This window comes from Chrysochloris asiatica, unplaced genomic scaffold (genome assembly GCF_000296735.1).
Source record: "Chrysochloris asiatica unplaced genomic scaffold, ChrAsi1.0 scaffold00008, whole genome shotgun sequence".
Lineage (NCBI taxonomy): Eukaryota > Metazoa > Chordata > Mammalia > Afrosoricida > Chrysochloridae > Chrysochloris > Chrysochloris asiatica.
In genome coordinates, this window is record NW_006408526.1 from 7,259,225 (window position 1) to 7,284,165 (window position 24,941).

The 24,941-nt window shown below is 35.8% G+C and overlaps 1 protein-coding gene across 1 annotated transcript in view; it reads left to right on the top strand.

Annotated features, from left to right (window-relative positions):
• Positions 1–24,941, top strand: part of CNTN5 (contactin 5) — a 704,421-nt gene that overhangs the window by 219,691 nt on the left and 459,789 nt on the right. Inside the window, exon 7 of the mRNA XM_006833948.1 lies at positions 945–1,047. Within this exon, the coding sequence (XP_006834011.1) occupies positions 945–1,047 (103 nt within the window). The remainder of the gene's footprint in view (positions 1–944; positions 1,048–24,941) is intronic.

Here is a 24,941-nt window from a genome sequence, read left to right on the forward strand (position 1 = left end):
GCTGCTCCTCGGAAACCCTATACAGGGTTGCTATGAGTCAGAACCAACTCAACGGCACTTAACAACAACAATCTTTCAGAAGTGGTTTGCTTCTTCTTTCTTTTGCACACTTTCCTGATTTCTAATTATTTTTCTAACACTAATTAAACGGTTTCTTCTCCGTTAAACATTTATAATTACTATACTGTTTGTTCCTTCCCTTCAGGTGCACATATTTTAGAGATACCTCATTCATAGCTCTCATCACTTCCTATCTTGCATTGTTGTTGTTATTAAGTGCTGTGGAATTGGTCCCAACTCAAGATGACTCTGGATTTCTGAGGAGTAGCTGGTGGGTTTGGACCTCTAGACTTGTGGTTTGCAGTCCAGCACCACACCAGGACACCTTGCATTACAGTTATTTAAATACTTCAATATCATACTTTAGAATATGCTGTTTCTCGTTCTAGAATAAGCTAGTGAAGTGTTTGAGAGCACAGCCCTTGGCTGATTTATCTTTGTAACTCCTGCAATGCATCTGTGTTGCGTATTATAACAACTCAATAAATATATCCTGACTTAATAAGTGGCTATTCATTTATTTGGCAGTGATTGTGGAAGTTCTGATTTAATTTCTTGGGTTTTTTTAAAATCAGCACTCTTATTTAGCATAGAAAATATTTTTAGTCAATTACTTCATTTGGAGACTAATCATTAGCTCAACTACCAGTGTTGATTAACATTTTCAATGATTATTAGTTTAAATTGTATTGATCATACATACAATCCAGCACTTAGGGGAATCATAATGATTGAACTTAAGTATACTTCTTATTTCAGTGCATTCAAAATTTTAGCAGACATTATACATCCAAATCACAGTGGTTTTCAGTGTAGCATCTCCAGGACTGGAAATAAATGGTGACATTCATCTTACGCTTAAAGATAATTTTTTTATTTCCCAGGTGTGATGGGAGAATATGAGCCGAAAATTGAGGTCCATTTTCCTTTCACGGTTACAGCTGCTAAGGGAGCAACTGTTAAGATGGAGTGCTTTGCACTTGGCAAGTAAGTACATATTCTTCCATAATTAGACACAATTGGTTATTAAAATGTGACCTGTTTTACGTTTGGATCGCTTATTTTGCTAGGTTTCATGTTTCCAGAATTTTCTTGGTGGATATATATATTTTTTAAAAGAAGGACAAATGGAAATTGATGAAGTCAACATTTATCATTATTTCCTAGTCATTCTATGGGCAATAATATTTATAATTTTGCTACATTAACATAAAAGGAATGTCACTAGATAAAAGGAATCATTTACATCTCTTTGCCCACTGGTCTTAGAATTTAAGCCTCATTTTAAATTTCATGATGTTGTTGTTAAGTGCCATCCATTCAGTTTTGAATTATATCAATTCTGTATAGGCTTTCCAAGGAACAGCTGGTGAATTTGAACCCTCAACTTTGTCATTCAAACTGACCTTATAGTCGAGTGCTTATCCTGCAGCGCCACACCAGGACCCCAAAATTCATTATACAAAGATAAATGAAAGAAGGATAAAAAAGATGAGGTACAATTTACTCTTCGTAGATAGGATGTAGCTATAAGACTAGAGTATAAAAGTTGTAAGAATAAGTTACAGTAAGCTAGTATATTCTGAAGTAATTACTTCCGTATATTCTGAAATAATGACAAAATGAGAATGCTAGCTATCAATATATACAACAAATAAAAAAGATGAATTATAGCATATCATAATACTTGCTACACATAATGATTCTGTGTCTGAGAACCTAAATTCCCTGTTATTTAGTTACTTGTCATTGACAGTTGCAATATGGATAGAGGGAGGAGGGGAAGGAGTGGGATTTTGATTATGTTTGATTAGACTGTTATGATTCATTTTAAACAAAGTGTTGTTGTTACTTTTAGGGTAAGACCTCAGGGTCCTTTCTAGACTCTATAATTATAATTTGCATAAATGCATCTCTATCAGAGTTCCAATCAAACTACTTCAGTTGTGAGATAATTCTCATAATATAACCATAAATTATTTGGAGATAAAATGCATGCTACATAAATATGCATGGTACAAAAATATGGGTGTATGGCACATAACCAGAGTCCTGGTGTGGCACCGTGGAATAAAGCACTGGACTACAAGGTAGGTTTGAACTGTAAGGCTGGTGGTTCAAGCTCAACAGCTGCTCCTTGGAAACCCTATACAGGATTGATATGAGTCAGAACCAAGTCGACAAAACTGAACACCAACAACAATGGTATTTATTCTACTCCTAGTGTGGTGCTCTACTAACCTTGAGGCTCCTTGAAAACCCTATACAGGGTCACTATGAGTCGGAACCAACTCGATGGTACTTAACAACAAATGATACTTAACAATTGCAACAAAGTCTATGGATGGAGTGAATTAGTAAAACTGAAACACTCAGCTGGTAAACAGAGGTTTAAAAGGTTAATCAGTAATGTATGATGTTTTCTCATTTCAAAAATGATTAAAGTAACACATGTCTGCAATTATATACAAATCATATTAAGCAAATGATACCCATAAGTAGAACTATATTTCAAGAACATAAAATTGATCTAGAAGTTATTTGAACAAATATCCAAGGAAGCTTTCCAAAACTAAAGCTAAAACCAAGTCTAACCTGTTGCCATCTAGTCAGCTTTGACCCATAGCAGCCCTATGAGACAGATTAGAGCTGCCCTATAGGCTTCCAAGTCCACCAAAAGGAAATTTTCAACAAACTGATGCAGCAGTGCGGCCACTCACTCATTCATGTCAAGAAATTTGGTTGACAGCTACCTGGCCTACTGATTGCAAGAGATCCGTATTTGTGCCCATTCAAAGAGAGGTGACACAGTGGAAAGTAAAAATTATTTGACAATATCATTAATATCATATACAAGTAAAATTTTTCTAGAGATAATTTTTAAATGTCTGCAATATTACATTGATAGGGAATTGTCACAGGTTCACACCAGATTTAGGTGAGGATGTGCAATGAGGTCTATATCATTGCTGACATCAGGTCTTGCCTGAAAGCAAAAAATCCTAGGAAGATGTTCACCTGTGCTTTATTTACTATGAAGATACTTTTGATTGTGTGGATCATGACAAGCTATAGACAATAGTGCAGAGAATGAGTTTTCTGGAACACTTAATTGTGCTAAAGCAGAACCTATACGTAGACCTAGAGGCAGTCATTCAAGCAGAAAAAAGGTGCACTGAATGGTTTAGAATCAGGAAAGGTATGTGTCAGAGTTTTATTATTTCACCATACTTATTCTATCTGTATGCTGAGTAAATAAACCAAGAATCTGAATTATACGAAGTAGAGCATGGCATCAGAATTGAAGAAAGACTCATTAACAACCCATGATGTGCATGCAGATGGTAATACAAACTTGCTTGTTGAAAAGGAAGAGGATTTAAAATAGTTACTGATGAACATGTGTTACATCTCAATGTAAAGTAAACAAAAATCCTTGCCACTGTATGAATAAATAACATCATGATAAATGGAAAAAAGATTGAAGCTGTCAAAGACTTCATTTTGTTTGGATTCACCACCACCACTCATGTACACAGCAATCAAGATATCAAATGCCGTGTTGCATTTGGCAAATCTGCTACACAAGACTTCTTTAAAGTGTTCAAGAACAAAGATATCAGTTTGAGTTCTAATGTGTGCCTGACCCAAGCCATGGTATTTTCAATAGTCTCATATGCATGTGAATATGGAAGACCTTGGAAGAATTGATGCATTTGAGTTATGATGTTAGAGAAGAATATTAAAATTACCATGGACTGCCAAAAGAACAAAAAAAATCTGTGTACGAGGAATACTCCTTAGAAGTCAATATGACCACACTTCATCTCTCATACTTCAGACATATTATCCAGAGGGTATTATAGTATCCAGTTCCTGGAGAAAGACATCATGCTTGGTAAAGTAGAGGGCCAGCAAAAAAGAGGAAGACCCCCCCTCAAAAAGGTGGATCAGCAGAGTGGCAATAGCAATGGGCTCACAAGTAGCAGCAATTGTGAAGATGGCTCAGAACTGGGCAGTGTTTAATATTGTTGTATATTGGGTCGCTATGGGTCAGAACCAACTCAACGGCACCTAATAAAACAGCATCAATCTTTATGGAAACAAACCATCACATCTTTTTCCCATGAAGCAGCTGGTAGATTCAAACTGCTCACCTTTTGGTTGGTAGATGATCACTTGATCACTGTGCCATCAGGGATCCTTCAGATAATAGTGGTGGGATGGTGGTGTGCCGTGGAGTTGGTTCCAACTCATAGTGACCATGCATAGGGTTTCTGAGGTTATAAATCTGTGTAGAAGCAGAAAGCCTCATCTTTCTCTGGCAGAACAGCTGTCAAACTGCTGGCCTTGAGGTTAGCAGCCCAACTCATAACCACTGCACTACCAGCGCTCCTTCAGATAATAGTTAAATATATAAAATTAAATAACACGTTAAAATCTTTTATTTCACCACATACCCATGTTGCATTTTCACATACATCTAAAAAGTGTCTCAAATAATTTCAGTTTTGACAAAAATATACACAATGTTTCTTGGCTTGATGCCAAACAATTTTAGTATATCCAGCAGCTGAATAATTCTTAAATGCCAGAATTTGTAGTAACACCACAAACAATCAAAGGTCATATTGTAAAACAAATTAGAGAACTAAATTTATGTATAAAAAAATAATATAGGATATTTCCCTAGGCAGACTAATTTAATAAGTCAGTTGTGTTTGCCTTCGAAAGCCTTGAAATATGATTAGTACATTAATCCTTATAGTTCCTTTGATTATAGATAAGATCAAACAGTTAAATCATTTATCTTCTTTTATTAGTACTTTACTCTTCAACTTTTGTACTCCTTCTCTGCTCTTCCACCAGAAAACAAGAAGAAAAAGATATAGGGAAGGGAAGAGAAGGAAGACAAACTTTCACACTATTCTGTTGTTTGTTTAGTAACATTTCTGTGAACTGTCACAATTATGAAAATTAAAGTGGGTCATGAAGAGATCCATCTACTATTCTGGTGAATGTAAAGAAAGATCAAAGAAATAACATATTTATATTTGGTTGGTAATCCCTTTGCAGCATGTTATCATGTGGAGTAGACATTTTTACCTCTTGACATGATCACAGCAATTTCAGATTAATACCCAAACGTCAGCTAAATTCTCACAGCTCACCTGAGCTACTTCTCATTTCAATAACTACTTAGTATTATGGTAAGCCTTTGTCTGTTCTGCGAACTCTTAGGATCTGACGCTAGACATTGACCAACAAGATCTTGCTACCTAAGCTGATTCTTCCTGCTCAGTCTGTTCTCACAGAGGGCTTTAACCGAATGTTCCTCATGTTAGAACCAAATTGTGACACAGAGCATGTGAAACTTTTCTACCTCGTACCTTTTGCATTTTTTTGTCCTTTCCATCTGGAGCAATCTTCCTCTGTCCTTGTCATGTTGGTTCCCTCTTATCTCTTACCAAACACAGGCTATCATCTCCCTAAGTAGCCCCTGTGTCATAGCAATCAAGCGCTTGACTGCTAACCCAAATGTTGGTGGTACAAACCAAACCACTCACAGGAGAGCGCTCCATAACTGACCTGGTCCTGAAAAGATGACAATCTAGAAAACCCTGCGGATAAGCTCTACTCCATCATACAGGATTGCTAGGAATTTAAGTTGACTTGACAGCATCCAACAACAACAAAGAATTATTTATGATCATATTATCTAACTCACATCCATTATTATCTACTTAAACATTTTTTATATCTTTCCTTCATAATTTTAACACAATTTTAATTGATTTTACCAGTGTAGTTCTATTTATTTATTTATTTATTTATTTTTAAACTTCTGTATCGATCATTGTCTTTGAATAGGACCCGACTCATGTGGTTCAAAAGAGTTTGGTGAAGGGACAACTTATAGATTTATGTACAGAATGAAGAGGATCAAAATGACAAACTGAAGTGCTCATAAACTATTGATAACAGGAATATTTTTTCACACTTAAGACTGCAAGAGGAAGGAAGAGGGACAATTTTTAGAAAGAGTGGGCAGGAAGCCACCACCATAAGCAGTAATCACTGAAGTCATAAAGAGATACAGCCATTGTAAATACATAGATAAAGAAGGGATCAGTGAATTTATATCTTGACTTCTTTTTTCTCATGCCTTCTGATCTCTTTTGGTATTCTGTTGGCAGAAGCCAACCAGAGTCATCCTGCAAGTTCACACAAAGCAGGGTCGAGTCTGAGGGGAAGAGAGAAAGAAGAGGTTGCAGACAAGGTGGTAAACAGAATAACTAGTACAGTCCCCATCATTAGACCTTAAATTCCATAAAGACAGGAAGCAAACCAAGAAATTAAATGACATATTGCATTAGGCAAATCTGCTGCACAAGACCTTGTTAAAGTGTTGAATAGCAAAGATGTCAGCTTGAGGACTAAGGTGTGCCTGACCCAAGCCATGGTGTTTTCAATTACCTCATATGCATATGAAAGCTGCACAGTGAATAAGGAAGACTGTAGAAGAACTGATGCTTTTGAGTTATGGTGTTGGAAGAGAATATTGAAAGTGCCATGGGCTGCCAAAAGAACCAACAGATCTGTGTTGGAAGAAGTGCAACCAGAGTGCTCTTTGGAAGCCAGGATGGCCAGATTTTGTCTCTCATACTTTGGACATATTGTCAGGAGGGACCAGTCACTGGAGAGTGATAAAAATGTTTGGTAAGCTGGAGGGTCAGAGAAAAATAGGAAGACCCCAGAGAGATGTATTGGTAAAGTGGCAGCATCAATGGGCACAAGTGTGGCAACAATTATGAGGTTAGCTCAGGACCGGGCAGTGTTTCATTGTGTTGTGCATAGGGTCGCTATGAGTCAGTACTGACTAGATGGCACCTAACATTATGAATCGGGCTTCTAACATCAAGGTCGGCAGTTCAAAACTACCAGCCATTCCGCAGGAGAAGGATGAGGCCTTCTGCTCCCATAAAGATTTACAGCCTCGGAAACACTGTGCAGGGTCACTATGAGTTGGAACCGACTCCACAGTACTTAACAACAACAACAACAACAAACAACAACATAGATTTAGTGCTTACTACAGTGCTGGCTGTGGTGCTGTGGGTTAGTGTGCCAGACTGCAAAGCCGTTTGAACTGCAAGGTCGGTGGTTCAAGCTCACCAGCTGCTCTTTGGAAACCCTATACAGGGTCGCTATGGGTCAGAATCGACTCAATGGCACTTAACAACAACAACAGTGCTGGCACATAGACAGTCCTCAGAAAATATTTGTTGAATGAAAGAATAAATTCAGAAATACTCTTTACTATTAGCTGATAATAAATAATCGTTTTCTTATTCACAATGCCTTTTGAATAAACTATTTTCCTCCCAAAGTCATCAGCATCCACTCCATACCTCTCCTCTTGTATTTTAGTTCACATTTACACTGTACTCTTGATCCCACCTAATTTTTCCTGTTCTCACCTCACCTCATCACATGCTTCTTTCTTTGAGACCTTCAATCTCTGTCACTTTCTCTTTTGAATAAAATCAAAAGATTAATTTTATTTAATAGAGAAAGATTATTACAATGTCAAGTCACTCACAGAACAGCCCCTTAAGTTTTCTTTGATCTGTTACCCATAGGAAGAGTTATGTTGTTTTTATTTCATTTTTAGGGTTTAGTAAAATGTTAGAATGAGTAAAATTGATCATACTTAAAGCTAAGTTGAAAGACAATGTAAATATATATATAATAATGGTTTGAATGAAAAATAAAGAGATGATTATGAACATAATGTTTTATTGCTTCAGTCTTGCCTCCTTCCATCCTTATTGAAACAATCCAGATAGCCTATCAAAAATCACCATTTTTATTATGTTATTTATACAAACAAACACTCTCCTCCCTTAAGGAAAAATGGTCCATTCATGAATTTAGAGTTGTCAAAAAGCAGGTTTGTGGACTTTGTATTAACTCATGCCATCATTTAAAATGGGTTAAAGTACCTTGAACAAACTTAGAACTGAATACAGGGTTGAAGGCATTGGAAGACAACTTTGTGCCAAACCTGGAACTAACTGGCAAGAACTTTATGTTGATAGGTCATAGCCTGTCTTCTTAAAAAGCCTCCTGGAATGGGGTTTGAATGTTACATTTATGCATGCAGCTGAATCTAGCATCACAGTCTCTGGAGTCCAGTCTTATTCATGACATAGCAGTAGCAGCACATTCGAACCAATCTATTCCCCCCACAGCCAAACTTTATCTTGAAAGGTATTTACTGCCCATCTTCTAATTTCCAACTTTAATCTGAAACCAAACTACAAAACGACAGATATTCTACCTCTTGCACTTTCTGTAACCTATGGCATGATCCTGTGAACCTTTGATAAGATCAAACCAGAAAATTTCTATGATTGTTAAAGAATATGCCCTAAACCTGTCACAATCTATTCCATTGCTCATTGCCTGTTTTCTATGCCTGTTGAAAAGTAATCTAAATGGTCTATATCTATCTAAATTTGTCCCCCAAAATGTTCAGTACTCTCATTTAGAGGATACAGATTATGCTGCCATAATTGCACAAATAATTGTAAAAACCTATAAGTTTATGCATCTCCTTATTCATAAATGGAAATAGAAGATAAATTACTTTAAGTTACCTAGTTTTACTATCTTTTGATATCACCCAAATCCACCCACCTGTCTAATTTGTAGTTAAGTAAAATATCAGTAGGAAAGCTATAAACTGTGTCTTCTAAAGAAACCCCCACCTGAATCTGACTTTAGTAACACTCAGCTGCTTTCTCAATAGGTTGCTGAGCAAAACATAATAAAAGTATTAATTAAACTCCTAGTAATCTCCCTTGGAGCTCTGGTATGATGCTGTTGGTTAATGTGCTGGACTGCAAGGTCTGTTTGAACTGCAAGGTTGATGGTTCAAGCTCACCAGTCACTCCTTGGGAACCCTAGAAAGGATCTCTATGAGTTAGATCCAAGGGCACTAACAACAACAATCTCCCTTAAAATAGATTTGCAAAAACAGACTAGAGAAATTATGATAAGAAGTAACTGTGATATGCTAAATTTATATTGATTAATTCTACAAAGGTATTACTTCCCGCAGAAAAATGGGAAATGATTAAGGAGCCTCCACAGGGAAACAAAGGTGTGTAAATGTTTAGGAAATACAGCAGCATGTGAAAAAGGGAGGTGTTTACAAGTTGTTCTCCAGTTTCAACAAAGAATGGAGAAAGGGTGGGGCACAACATTTCAACAATATGGAAGTAACTAACAAGCTTAGATTGTATGTAATATGGAAGTTATTGACAAAAAGAATTTGTACACAGAGAATGGTTTATCTGTAGAGGCTGAAGAAGCTCTTCCCTGCACTTCTTTAATAATATAATGATAATACCCATTTGTCTTCTAATAATTTAGATGTAATGTTCCCTGAAAGGAGAGAAATGGTCTAGGTTAGGTTTGGAAATGAAATTTTTAAGCATTCTTTTTCCTGGCCGCTCATCCACCCACGCTCAGGCTGAACATTAAGAGTAGAAGGATTGTGCCAGGCAGACTTAATTAGCTGCCTCTTGGCAACTGTATTATTACATAACATTTTGAAGTGGTTGATGGCATGTGCAGGAAGTAGAACTAAAGAATGTTGTCTTTTCTTACTTAGCATTCATCCCAGAGACCTTAGTTAGGGAAGAAAGAATGTTGTTGATACATCCCATATGTGCTTTTAAATACTGGACGTACCACTCTTGAGAGGAAGTAGAAAGAGGGAGTCAAAGGACAATGCAAGTAAAGAATCTCTTATCCACTGCCACTGAATGGATTCTAACTCATTGTGACCAGATAGGATAGGGTAGAACTGCTCCTTAGGGTTTCTAAGACTGTAAATCTAAACAGGAACAAAGACAGCATTATCTTTGTCCAGTGTAGTAACTTAAGGATTTGAACTGATGACCTTGCAGTTAGCAGCTTAATGTGTAACCCTCTGTGCCACCATGGATTCTTGAGGATGCCCATAAAGGGAAAAAAACAAAAACCACAGTCATTGAATTGATTCAGATTCATAGTGACCCTATAAGGTTTCAGACTGTAAATCTTTACAGGAACAGACACATTCATCTTGCTCCCCTGGAGCAGCTGGTGGGTTTGAACTGAGAACTTTTTGGTTAGCAGTCTAACACCTAACCCAAAGCACCACCATGATTCCTTAAGGAGTTCCTTAGAGTACTTACTACTACATATTTGCTCTCTGTGGTTCTTTCAAACGTAGTTGAAAAGTTGGTGGTATTTACAATGACTTGTAAGAAAGTTCTGATCTTAGATTCTTACTTCCCCATTTCTGACCATAACTCCATGCACTTCAGTTGGTCTGGCTCTGTTCACTCTGAGACACAAATTATGGAATCTCCTGTCCCTCCTTCTGTCTTGGTTCTACAGAATATCAGTTTCTTCCTAGCTTTGCGGCCTAACTGCTGAACTGGAGCTCTTGTGGTGCTGTTTCACTTTGGATTCCATGGATAATCATTATTTATGGTATTATAGGGTTACAAAGGATCTTTTCCCTTGTTTAGTTTCCATGACAGCAAATGTTTGTCTTCCTCCTAGTTCTACGGCCATGTCCTCTTATCTTCTGCCCTTACTTGCTTTTTCTTTATCTTCACTCTCCCTGATCCAATTCATTCTTTATTTGCAGCAGAAATAATTTTTCTGAGTTTACCGCATAATTTTCTAGTCCACATTTTAATTCATAATTGAGTACATGATAAAATCTAGATATGCTGGAATAGCAGAAAAGCATAGTATAGTGATTCAAATAAGAACTCTAGAGCTACACTGCCTAGATTTGAATCTTTGCTGAAACCCTTGATAACTGTCTATGACTTAAGGCAACTTAATTTATGTCTCTGAATGATTATTGCTGGAATGAGGATAATTGTGAGAAATTCTGGTGGCACTGTGGTTAAGCTCTTGATTGGTAACTAAAAATTTAGTGGTTCAAACCCACCAGCCACATCATAGGAGAAAGAAGTGATCGTCTGCATCTGTAAAGATTTACAGTCTTGGAAATCCTAGAGACGGTACTATGGCCTACAAAATCACTAGGAGTTTAAATCAAGTCTATGGCAATGGGTTTTTTATATTGAAAGAACAGTATCTGGCATTTAGAAAGTATACAGTAGACATTAGCTATTATCATTAATAGCCATGAAGATAAGGAATTATCATTTAGATATAAAGTTATTAACTAAGTAGCTAAAATATAAAATGAGAAACTAAATGCATGTAGAGATATTAACTACAAGAAGCAGCTCCCACCCCTTGAGAAAACAATGAAATAAATAGAATTACTAAAAATGGAAGCTTGGGGTACCTGAGACCCAGACCTCAGAGCAGATGGTAGTTGCCAGCTTGTACTGGGGTCTCTGATGTAGAATGCAATGAAACTGAACTTGCAAGTAGAAAAACTTCAGGTCCTTTCTCTGCTAATGAAAAGAAGATTTGCTGAGATGCCATTCAAAGGAATCCAAAGTAGATAAGCAGTCCAAACAAAGCACACGTGGAGCAAACAAGGAGTGTGACTCTTCTTTTTCATCCAGTCTTGAAGCCTCCCTCCAGAGTGCCCTATTTCAGTGCCTAACTTGTGATGCTATAGGATAAGAACTCAACTGCAATATCACTTTGAACTGCAAGGTTGACAGTTCAACTCCACCAGCTGCTCCTCTGAAACCCTGTATAGGGTCACTATGAGTCAGAACCGATTCAATGGTGCTTAAAGATAACAACAACAGGGAGCCAGCGCCCTGTTAGGGCTGCTAACTACAAGGTCAGTAGTTCAAGCCCAGCTATTGGTCTGTGGTAGAAAGATTGGGCTGTCTGCTCCCGTGACGACTTGCACTCTACGAAATTCTAAAGAGCAGTCCTACTCTGTACTACTGTGTTATTATGAATTGGAATCAACCTGATGGCTTTTGCATTTTTAACAGGGAGCCAGCTGGCAAAGCAAAACTGTGGTTTTCAGAGTTCTACATCCAGCACCACAATGCCAAGCTGCCTGTGTAGAGCTCCACTTTACATTTTCAAGACCATCTTATAATGAACCACCCTTTTCTTATAACTTAGACACGCATGCTTTTTCATATCTGTGGCTCTGTAGCTCTTTTCCTTCAATCTAGAACATTCGACCTTCACAGTTCTGCTCAGTATTCAATGCTTAGGCCAAATGCTACTCTTGTCTTACACCCTCCCTATTTTTCTTGAGATCCCATTTCTTAGCCTTAGTACTGCATGGTCACATGGATTAACCATGTAACCTGTCCAAGCAGGCCTGCTGGTTTAAATGTTTGGATCCTGAGGGTATCCTTGTATCCAGCAGGTGCTGAATATGTTTACTGCATTGAATTCAGTTGTGAGCAATGAGTGAATCTTTTGTAGCAGGAGATATGTTATTAACTTTGGTTTGGTTAATGCCTCCAGACACTTTTCCCATGTCTTAGCCCTGAAAATTCTGACCACATTACATTAGCTACAGTTTTCTGGCATGTTTCATTTTTACCATGTGACCTTTTGCAGACCCCAGAAAGATCACTAGATAAGTCACATAGCCACCAACAACAAAGAAGTAGAATCTGGTCACTGATGCTTAAATGACCCCACTCACAAGGGCAAACTTGGGGTTATTCTGTAATAAAAAAGTCATGAGCTATAAAGCAACATCAGTTAATCTACCATGACAATCCTGTCTGCTAATAATGTTAGAGGAATATATATATATATATTTTTTACTTTATATGTTCCTTATCTTGCTTTTGCAGCCATTAACACACAATCAGATCAGCTGTACTCAAAAGACCTTGAACCAGTTACTGTAATAATTATGTGAATGACCTTTTGAGACTCATCTGAAACCTGGTGGTAGAAGTGGGAGGGAAGAGCGCATTCAATTTCCTGCCCTTTTTAGTTCCTGCTTATCTCTCATTTTAGTTCCTGTAAAATATAGCATTTACAAATCATCTTTGTTACACTCCATCAAATGCCTATTAGGGAACCAGCACATTAAGTGGATTTGTTTTTTATTCTTTTTTTATATGTTGATTGCAAATAATAAAGACCAGTTATCAATTTATAAAGTCACTTAAGCTGTAGTTTATGCTTTGGTTTCCTTGGTCCTTGGCTGAGCTGTCTTAAATGGCTAAACATTGTAACTGTGAGAATGACAAATATTCCTCTGAGACTTCCCACAGACTGCAATTGGTAAAAGTTTTTAAAAGAACCTGCTCTTTAGTTACAGATTGATGATTTATTAATAGCATTTATTTGGAGCTGCCAGTCACTAAGGACTGTAAGAATTAAAAATAAATTAGAATTGTGGGGTATTTGTCTATATAACTAAAATCAAATTACTTAATCATTAGATTGACAAATGATCTGGGAATAGGAGTCAGTCACTGGGCCTAGAAATCAAGAAATGTTTAGATTTCAAAGGAAAGTGGTACCTGAGGAGTCAAACAATTACTCTTGTGAACTATTCATTGTTTTAGTAGTATTGAAATTAAGGACACAACTTCACTTCAGGTGATACTCAAAGGATGTGGATGCTAAAAGAACTTTGTTGTTAAATGTTTTCCAGTCGGTTCTGACTCAGTGATCCTGTATAGGGTTTCTGAGGAGCGACTGGTGAATTTGAACTACTGACCTTGCAGTTCACACCTACCTTGTGGTCCAGTGTTTACACTACAGTGTCACACCAAGACTTTAAATATCATATATGCCAGCAAAAATTCATAAATGGAAAACAGACTGCCAGGAAGTACTAGACCAAGATGTATGACCATGCTGTACAGACTCATTTTTTGAGGGCTTTTCCTTAGATGTTGTTTACAATTTCCAACACTCTTTCGTTGTGCTAGCAGGAACATTATATTTCTGTATTTACTTCTGCAATCAGAGGCATTGTATATTTCTAGGAAACGAAACCAATATACTATTCATATTGGGAGTCACCGTTAAATGCAATTTTATTTCTGACTTTTCTAGGGCTATTTTAGGATAACTTAATCTGCTGTAGTAAAGAAACTGCATACATTTGCCAGATCCCACAGTCAAATAAGACTAAGAACCAGGTCTCCTAATTTATTTTTAACTTATTATTGTGAATTGAATGAAGGTTTACAGAGCAGATCATCAGTTTTACATTGAACAGATCATATACTTTGCTTCATTACATGTGTTTGTGGTCCCCTCTATATACCAACACTTAATAACATTTATGGTTCATCATGACTATTAATAACATTACTATTAATGTTAATAACATTACTATTCACTTAACGATTACATCCTTCCCTGTGTCTCCTACTACCTTCATGTTTCCTCTGCTAACCTCCCTGTGGTTGTATATTGTCTGCCCTATCACCTATATCAACATGTGTCTGTCTTCTTGCCCATGAAGAACTTTCCCTTTCACATCTGTTCCTCCTGTAATAATCATAGATTGTTTCTTTCTCTATTTTTTTTAAATAATTATATAATTCACAGTTTCAAATAACAGTGGCACATCCTTCTACCTCCCATCCTAAGCCCTTCATTGGGATCCAGTCCCTATCTTGAGGCTTAAAGTTCTTAATGTCTTTCCATCATTCTCCTTTTGCTTGGATACTGGGGCTTTTTGAGGGTCATAATTCACCCAGGTGGTAGTTCACCAGGGCCGTAGCTCACCCAGGGCCATAGCTTATCCAGGACAGTTCACCTGGGGCTGCAGCTTACCTGGAGCCATAGCTCACCTAGGGCAGTGTCTTTTAAATCTTTGTAGGAACAGAAAGCCTCATCTTTCTGTCTAATAGTGCTGGCAGAGTGGTTCTCATGTCTTTTTTGTAGAAGGTCTATGCAGTATGTCTACCTAGTCCACCATCTTGCCTGAAGTCGCCCCTCAGAATTCCCAGGACTCCTAATTTTAAAACTGATGCTCTTCCCAACTTTCCATACCTACTTTTCTGTTAATAAGAGTAATTTCCAGTTTATTCTAGTGAAGATTTTTCTGTATGCACTTTTGTGTGTTAATGATTGAGAGTTTAGTATACAAGTCAAAACACCAAAGATGTAAAGGTAAGAGATACTTCTAAAATGACTGAGAATTTTGCTTGTATCCATTTCCATTCATCCAACAGTTTTATTTTGTATGGAGAATCTTGGGGTTTTCCTAGGCTAGCCTTTTCCATTGAATATTGATTGTAGCATCTGATTTGCAGCTAAGATTCATAAAGATGATATAAGGAATAAATATATTCACCTTGAGTTTGCTTACCTTCATCTTATTTGTCCCCTTCCCCTCTCCCCCCAAATTGACCAGATACATAATCTTGGCATCTTAATGAACAATTATCAGAACAACAACAACAAAAATACAAAAAATTTAATTCAGTATTTAAAACTGAATCTCCACATTTACTATGTGGTCCCACATCTACCTTGGATTCTAGTAGCATCTCTTATTCTTAACGTATTTAAAACTGTAGTAAATTTAGGCAAATCCTTAATTCTTCCTTGCCTTAGTTTTCTCATTGAAACTCAGTCTAGGGTTTTTGTTATCTTTATGTAATTGTTGTTTGTTGTTAAATGCTATTGAGATAGTTCTGACTCATAGTGTCCCTGTATAGGGTTTCCAAGTAGCAGCTGGTGGGTTTGAACAGCCGACCTTGCAGTTAGCAGTCCAGGCTTATCCTACAGTGCCACACTAGATGCTCTTTATGTAGTGTTTTTGTTGTTGTTAAGTGCTGTCTAGTCAGTTCAAACTCATATCAACCCTGTATAGGGTTTCTGAGGAGTGGCTGATGAGTTCGAACTTCTGAACTTGCAATTCAAACTGACCTTGAGGTTGAGTGCTTATTCTATGGTGCCACACCACTACTCCTCTTTATGAAATAATCACCCATAAATCTCCATTAAGTCTTATACTAGAGATTTAAAATTTGTCCAGTGATTATCTTTTCTGAAAGTAATTTAATGCCCATATGCCATAGGGCTTCAAAATTCGTGAAAAAATTCTATTATCTTTTCATTTCATTTTTCCCATGAACTTTTTTGAAGCCCTCTCATACTGCTTTTAATATTGATTTATCTAACAGCAAACTTGTTAGAATCTCTTTAGTTCAGGTTTTATTCTAACTGATATGTTTGAATGCAACACTTTATTTTTAAGTCTATTATAGTAGGCAGACTCTTAAGTGGCACCTATTTTACAGAATCATTGAATGCTCCTTCTTGGCATATTGGTATTGATTAAGCAAGGATAGCATCAAAACTTGGCTACTAGAAAAATATGAATTAGAAGGTTAAAATGCTCTCATAGTCAATTCTTTTGAATGACTTCACACTAATTTCAAAATTTAAATACCAAATATTGGTAATATGCATACCTTTATTAGCTTGTACCACTTTAAACATTTTGTATTTATTATACTGGTAACTTTAAAATTGAATCAAGTATGACTGATTGTATATCAGCTTGGCACCTTCATTTCCCTAACTCTAATATCAAAGTATTCCATTTCAAAATATTGGAATCATCAGTGACCTCCCTCAAAAATTGTAATGCAATCTGTCAGCCACTGAAAAATCCTTCAAGTTCAATTCTTTCTTTCTCTTCTATCTGCCATGCCATAGTGAAAGTTAAATCAGTTTGACTTCCTTAACTTTGCTGAAAACAAGACTAGAGCTATCCATTAAAAAAAAAAAAAAAAAAAAAAATTAGCATAATGGCCTTCCATCAGTTTCAGGAATTTTTCCAAGTGCTGTTTTCTATCCACTCTGATTCATGTGTTTTATTGATTCTGTTGTCCACAGTCCCTAGAGTCCTGGTGTGGTACTGTGGGCTAATGCGCCAGACTGCAAAGCCATATGAACTGCAAGGTCAGTGGTTCAAGCTCACCAGCTGCTCCTCGGAAACCCTATACAGGGTTACTATGGGTCAGAACCGACTCAATGGCACTTCACAACAACAACAACAATGCCATTTTGCTTGATGACTCTTTCATAACTTTTATTTGACACTTCCTCCTTCCCTCCTGCCTTCCATCCTTTCTTGCCTGTCTTCTTCCCTTTCTTTTTCCTCTCTTCCTTTTCTTTCTTTCTTTCTTTCTTTTTTTTACAAAGCTTAGGATCCTGCTGTTCCATCTTGTTTATGTGTTCCTTTTCTAAAATAATTTCTTGTTTATGCGTTCCTTCTCTAAAATAATTTCTATTTATCCATTAAAGTTCAACATAATGCTATGTCCTCCATAAAAATATATATATATGTATAGAATTTCAGCCTAAAATTGTTCAGTATCACTCATGTGTAACATTCTATTATCAGGTCTGAGGGTGGTGTTTATCACTTCATGCATCCTAGTACTAACACTCAGCAGCATAACCATCTAACTTCAAAGGAGGCTGGTGAATCAAGGAGGCTGGTGAATCTTCTCCATTCTCTACCCAGCAGAGAAAAGATGTGGAACTTGGTCATGGTTATTACATTATCTTCTACTTAATACAAGAAAATCAAATTTGTTATCTTCTCCATTTCTCTAGGGCAATGACTACTCCTCCCCTTAAAGCTTTGTTTATCTAAGAACAATACCACCTAGACAGTCACCCAATAAATGGAAATAGGTGCCATAGAGAGACGGTAGGAGGGAAATTCTCTGGAAAAAGGCAGTTAACTGAATTGCCGTTTTTAAAACCATACCCGCACGTCTGTCTTAAAGTAAACGTTGTTGTTGTTGTTAAGTGCTGTCAAGTCGATTCCAACCCATAGCGACCCTGCATAGGGTTTCCAAGAAGCATCTGGTGAGCCTGAACCACCGATCTTGCAGTTCAAACAACTGTGCAGTCTTATGCATTAGCTCACAGCGCCACACCAGACTTCAAAGGAAACATGAGCTAGCTCTGATTTCTTCTTGTAACAATAATTATGACAGAATTTTGCTCTAAAGTTAAAATATTACAACTTTATATTTTTCATTGCCATGTTGTGAGTATAGTATAATTTTTAAATGTGCAATTAAATCAAATGTACTATCATTCACAATGTACAATGTAGGTTTGTATTGTCATGTGGCTCATGTATTGTAACCTTACTCACTCATTTCATGATTCTTATATTTAATATGACAGTGAAGACAAGGGTTTCATTTTTTGTTTGATTTGGTACTTTTTCACTAATTGCCCCATGACTCTATGATTGAGTTTTGATGGTAAAGTAATATGTAAATGATAGAATCTTCTGCAATAGGATGTATTGTATTATATAATAGAAACATGTAAGTATGCTATGTGTATATATGTTTGTGTATGTGAATGATTAGCCAAATCCACAAAAAAGAATAGCTTATAATAGTAAACGTTAGTTAAGCATGAACTAAAAAGCTTCCATTTTGTTTTCTCTTTATTCTATTCTTTTATTTTATTATTTTTGTTTTACTTCAATACCATATTGTTGTTGTTGTTGTTTTTAAGTGTCGTCAAGTCAATTACGACGCATAGCAACCCTGTATAAAGGGTTCCAAGGAGCGGCTAGTGAGCTTGAACCACTGACCTTGCAGTTCAAATGATTTTGCGTTCTGACACATAAGCCCGCAGCGCCACACCAGGACTCCTCAATGCCATATGCTGCTGTTAAGTGCGGTCGAGTCGGTTCCGACTCATAGCAACCCTGTATAGGGTTTCCGAGGAGCAGCTATATGGCCCTGCCTGATTTCTGTTATGTGTCACTGTTTTGTTGGTAGCTGTATGTTTTCATGTCAAATCTTCATTCTAACATTTTTAGTATGAAAAATAATTTTACTTAATAGATACAAAACATATTTAATGGGAACATGTATCAGCTTCTGATTTACTGACAACTATTTTAAAGGCAAATACTAATTACATTTGAAGATTTCTATTGCATACTTTAGGGAATCAAATCAATCCTCATTACAACTTTTAGAATGTCTTATTTATAACCATTTTCTTAAAGAAAGGCACATTATGAAATCAGATCATGTGTTTTATATATCTCTGTAGAGAAATATAAGGAACTCTGGTAGCATAGTGGTTACGAATAAGGCTGTGAACCACAAAGTCAGCAGCTGGACACTACCAGCAGTTCCGCGGGAGAAAGATGAGGCTTTCTTCTCCCATATAGGTCTGCAGCCTCGGAAACCCTGTACAGGGTCACTATGAGTTGGAACCGACTTCACGGCACATAACCGCCACCGTAGAGAAATTTAGACATCTCAATAATTCTGAAAGAAAACATCACTGTTCCCTACACAACCATTTAAGGAAAGGAAATCTTGCCTCCACCTTCATATCATACCATAAAATTTGGCCACATTCTATTGAGAGAAGATGTAGATACAACTGATTTCAAGAAAAAAAAAAAATTTTTTTTTTCTTTTTTTTCTAATTTTAACGCCTCTTAAGTCCACATGTATGGAGTCTTGGTGTGGTACTGTGAGATAATGCGCCAGACTGCAAAGCCGTTTAAACTGCAAGCTTGGCAGTTCAAACTCACCAGCTGCTCCTCGGAAACCCTATTAAGGGTCGCTATGGGTCAGAACTGACTCGACGGCACTTAACAACAACAAAGTCCACATATATATTGCAATTGATGGTGTGTTGCAGTATAATTGTCAGTGTTTCCTTTTTAGTGATTCATAAAAAAAAACAAAACAAAACACAACACTGTGTTTATCAGAGGAAACTTGGATATGATGAATTAGAGCAATTAAGGCTAAAGAGGCATATGTTAAGCCCTAATTTAGGGATTCAGTTAATCTTGAGTAATGAGCCTGAGTGATAACATATTTAGACCTTCGTTTATTTAGCTATTAATGCTCAATGTCTGACTTAATAAAAAAAAAGTATATTCTTTTCAGAAATCAATTTTGTATAATATTAATACAGCCACTTCAACTCTTTCTTAATAAGTATTAGCATGGCATATCTGTTTGAGATTTCCTATGTAAAGTGGATTTCTGTAAGAGATGTATAGTTGGATTTAATTTTTAACTATGTGATACTATCTCTCCTTTAGTGTAATGATTTGATCTAGCATCCTGCTTTTCAATTTCCATTTTCTCCTCTGATCTTTGTAACTCGTTTCCTTTTTTTCTTTGTATGTGTTAATTGCATATTTTTATCGTTCTATTTTATCTCCTTTCTTGGTTATTTGACAGAACTCTTTATTGTGTTACTTTATAGCTTATTATATATATATATTGACCGTATCAATTTACCTTCCTGTGATATTGTGTTATTTCACATGTAGTTTAAGAATCCTACAACAGTGTATTTCCATCACTCCCTTCCTAGTCTTTGTAATAATATTATTGTTGGTGGTTATGTACTGTGGAGTCGGTTCCTACTTATAGTGACCCTGTACAGGGTTTCCTAGGTTGTAAATCTTTACCGGAGCAGAAAGCCTCACCTTTCTCCCGCGGAACAGCTGGTAGTTTCAAACTGCTGACCCTAACATTCGCAGCCCAATTTGTAACCTCTATGCTACCAGAGTTCCTATGTAATAATATTATCAGATGCTGTTTTTCCTTCTATTAAAACACCATAGTACTGTTATTTTCTTTTACTTTTAACAATTGACTACCTTTTAAATAGATGTAAATAGTAATTTTAAAAATCTATATTTTTCCATGTAGTTACCATTTTTAATGCTTGTTTAGATATAGGTTTCTATCTGTTGGTATTTTTCTTCTGCCTGAAGTAGCTCTTTTATCATTTTAGTTCAGAGTTAAAAGTATGAATGGTTTTTAGTATATTTTAGCATTTTACCTGTTTATTTCAACTCAAAATTGTCTTTATTTCTGCTTTGTCTTTGAAACATACTTTTAGTGAGTAAAGAATTTCAGGCTAATAGAATTTTTTATTGAGTACTCTAAATATTTTACTTCATTGTCTTCTAGCTTGCATTAATTTTGATGAGAAGTTTGTTGTCATTCTTATATTTATTCGTCTGTACATGATGTTTTATGCTCAGGCTGCTTTTAAGATTACCTCGTAATCATTTGTGTAAGAAGTTTAAGAATTATTTAGCTTGGTTGAGTTTTCTTCATGTTTCTTGTGCTTGGGTTTATATCAGCTTCTTGCATGTGACATTTGTGGACATTATTTCTTTAACTATTTTTTTCTGCCTACCTTTCCTTTTCTGATAATGGACTTATATAAAACAAGTATAATAGGTTTCTTTAATTAGATCCATAGCTTACTAGTACTCTGTTGAGTTTTTGCTTTGTGAGTTTCTTTTTAAAAAAGTTTCTACTGCTATATCCTTAAATACAAATTTTTTCTTTTCTGTTCAATCTTTCACCTGCTATTAATACCATTTGGTGTATTTTTAATGTCAAACGATGATGCTTTTCATTTAGATCTTTGTAGATGTCTCAACACAGCATATTAAATATTTTCTCTGTGTCTCAAATATATGAAATATTGTTGCTATAACTGTTTAACATCTTTTCAAATAATTCTGTTATTTGCACAATTTTTTTTATCAGTTTCAGTTTGCTGTACTTTTTCTGCTTCTTTACATGCCTTCTTTACATCTTTTATTTGATGCCACATTTTAAAATTTTACCTTCATGTGTGCTGTGTACTTTTTATCTATGTTTTGAGATACGTTTAAGTTATTTGGAAACACAATTTTATTTCTCCAGACCTTTTTTTAATGTCTTGTTAGACAAGAGCTAAGCAACATTTTGTTTAGGGCTCATTTCCTCTTGTGGCTTCTTAGTACTGTAATAGTAGTTCCTGAGTTGTGAGATTCCCCCACTCTATTTTGGGCAGGGAGAGTTCTGATAATTATTTCGTCTAATTCTTTCAAACTGTTTTTCCCATCCTCTGGTAGTTTTCCCACATGCTGATCAGTACTCAGCTTAAAACTCAAAGCTGACTCTCAGCAGATTTCTAAGGATGTTTCTCTTTACAGTTCTTCCTTCTCTGGTATATTGTATTGTGATGTCTAGGTAACTTAATTTTCCCAGACTTTCATTTCTGTCTCCTCAACACAGGAAGATAGGTGGGCTATGCCTGGGTCTCTTTTCTGTATGCTTCAGCATGGAAACCTTGTCCAGAAGTCAAGCTAAAGAAGTCATATGGCTCATCATGTTTGTTTCCCTTTCTTTTCAGAGAACAATGCCCTTTATTGTCTGATATCCAAAATTTTGAAGTCTATTTTTCATATATTTTATCTAGTTTTTATTATTTCCTCCTCACTCTTTTTTAAATTATCCAGTAAGTTGTTGTTGGTGGTGGTGAGTGCCATCGAGTCAATTTCAACTCATAGCGACCCTGTATAAGGTTTCTGAGGGGCAACTAATGGATTTGAACTGCTGACCTTGTGGTTCGCAGTCCAATGCTGATCTTACAGAGACATTCTAGAAGTTCACTCAGTAAGTAGGAAGTAAAACTTTATGCTTCTGCCAAATTTACTCTAACCATTTCCTCCATCCTTAAGCAATTATAGTAGGTAAAAACTGTTTCCAGGTTGTTGTTGTTAAGTACCAGAGTTGGTTCCAACTCAGTGACCCTGCACAGGTTTTCTGAGGCTGTAAATCTTTACAAAAGCAGAACGCCTCATCTTTCACCTGTGGAACTGCTGGTTGATTTGAACTGCTGACCATGAGGTTGACAGTCCAACTCGTAACCACTACGCTACCAGAATTTAGTATATTTTTATTTGGAAAAAAAAAAAAACAGATTGAAAGAATTAATACTTCTAATTAATACTTGTCATTATTAGAAGACATTGTGCATAAACTTTGACTGTGTAAGGTAACAGAATGGATTTTTAAACATGTCCTTTCTCAAAAACAATTTTGAACAGAATTATAAAACAAAGTGAATTTTCCCATTTAATTTTCCAGTTCTAAAAGAAGCTTTTTTTTCTGACAGATTAAATTCGTTAGATTTTATAAGACTTCTATCAATGATTATTTGTCCCTCAAATGTTAATTATAGAATTAGATTTAATATATTAGATCATTGTTTATTCTATGAAACATTAACCTATACCCTAATGTTCTTATTTCTGAAATACCCTCTTAGACACATTTCATTCTCAAATTGTTCCTCAGACCTTTAACCAGGAATCTTTGCATTCTATAAACTTGACTCCATCTGCTGCCATTCAGCTTTTCATGGTTTTAACTGAAAATAGATTGTAGAAAATTCACTCTCTGGCTTTCTTTTTAAAAGTATAAATTGTCATGTACCCTAGTAAACCAAAGAAACTCTGATTCTATACAAATGTTTCTCCAGATATGCAATATTTGGAATTTTTGTCAGCCTTCTTTTTCAGACATTCAGCTCACAATACTTCTCCCTTCCCCAGTAAATTTAAAGGCTGGCTTCACAAATAATGTCAAGTCTGACATTTTCACTCTGGTTGATTTTAGGTGTAAAATATATTATTCTTTTAGCATCAAATTTGACATATCAATCTTAGGAATGTAAGAGGCCACACAGTTTGCAAAATCTAAAGACAAAATAACAAGTATTTAGGAAAATACCTATATTTTGATAAAGTACATAAATACTTTGATACCAATAGATTTTCTATTTTAATGATTATGGTATGATTCTTGGTAAAAAAAAAATAATAGCTGGAACTGATGTCTAAATAATATTCTGATTTTGATTACATTGTTGAATGGACTCCTCTCTGCTTCAAAAAGCCTCTATGAATTTAAAATCTTTGACTAATACAATTACAAATAAATACAAGTAGAATGCAGATATCAATATAAGTCAAGGTAAATGACACTGGAAGGTAAATTTGAACCTGTGCTCCTCTACAACTGAGAAGATTAATAGGCTACTTATGCCCCTTAGCTTGTGTGTGTGTGTGTTTTATGTTACAATAAATAGCACTAATTTTAAAAGCATAAAGGCTGGAAATAAATCTTAACAGCCAGTTCACTCTCTATATATCCTAAAACAATGACTAGTATTCTGTTAATAAATTGCTCCATATCTGCTATATCTGTTATTTATATTTAAAAAAAATTAGAGTATTAAACTTGCTCTTTACTGGAATTATTCACCCAAAACACTACTTTCTATAAATACAAACTGGATATAAGTGTTAACCCTCACAAACTGTTTTGGGACTGTAATTGTAGGGAGGCAGATATTGAATGAATTTGTACTAATATAGTTCAGTGATCATTTCTGGTATACATTTCGACTTAATGGCGAAGAATGTTCCTATGGGAGAATTCACTCTCTGAAAATCAGATGAAATCCCTTCTTCTCATTACCATGACATCCTAACCACATGAAAGAATTGCATCGATTTGGCACAAATCCCAATATTTTGTATGCCTTATTGTGTGTCCACTTTTCTCCATGTGTTCGTGCAATATTCTATAGATTCAACTAGATAATGTTATTGGTTAGGATGAAGAAGTACAAGACTAGTGATAACAAAGTTATCTTGCTTTTTCTCCTAGTTAGAAGATAATTTACCTATCAGTTTACTTACCTGTAAACCAGATAAAAGAAAATTAAATTGTACACCAAATAAAAATCCTGGAACAAAGTTAAAGCCGAATAAATCAAACTATGTAGTTTTATATGCTATATTATAATATTATGTTGTCAAGAAATTTATAAAACAACTACCTGGACAATTGACTGGAAGAGATCTGTATGTATGCCCATTCCAAAGAGAGGTGATCCAATGGAATGTGGAAACCATCTGACAGTAGAATTGATGTCCCATATGAATAAAGTTTTACTAAAGGAAATACAGAAACAACTGCAAACATACATTGACAGAGAACTCCCAGTTGTTCAAGCAGGTTTCTGAAAAGGACATGGAACAAGGG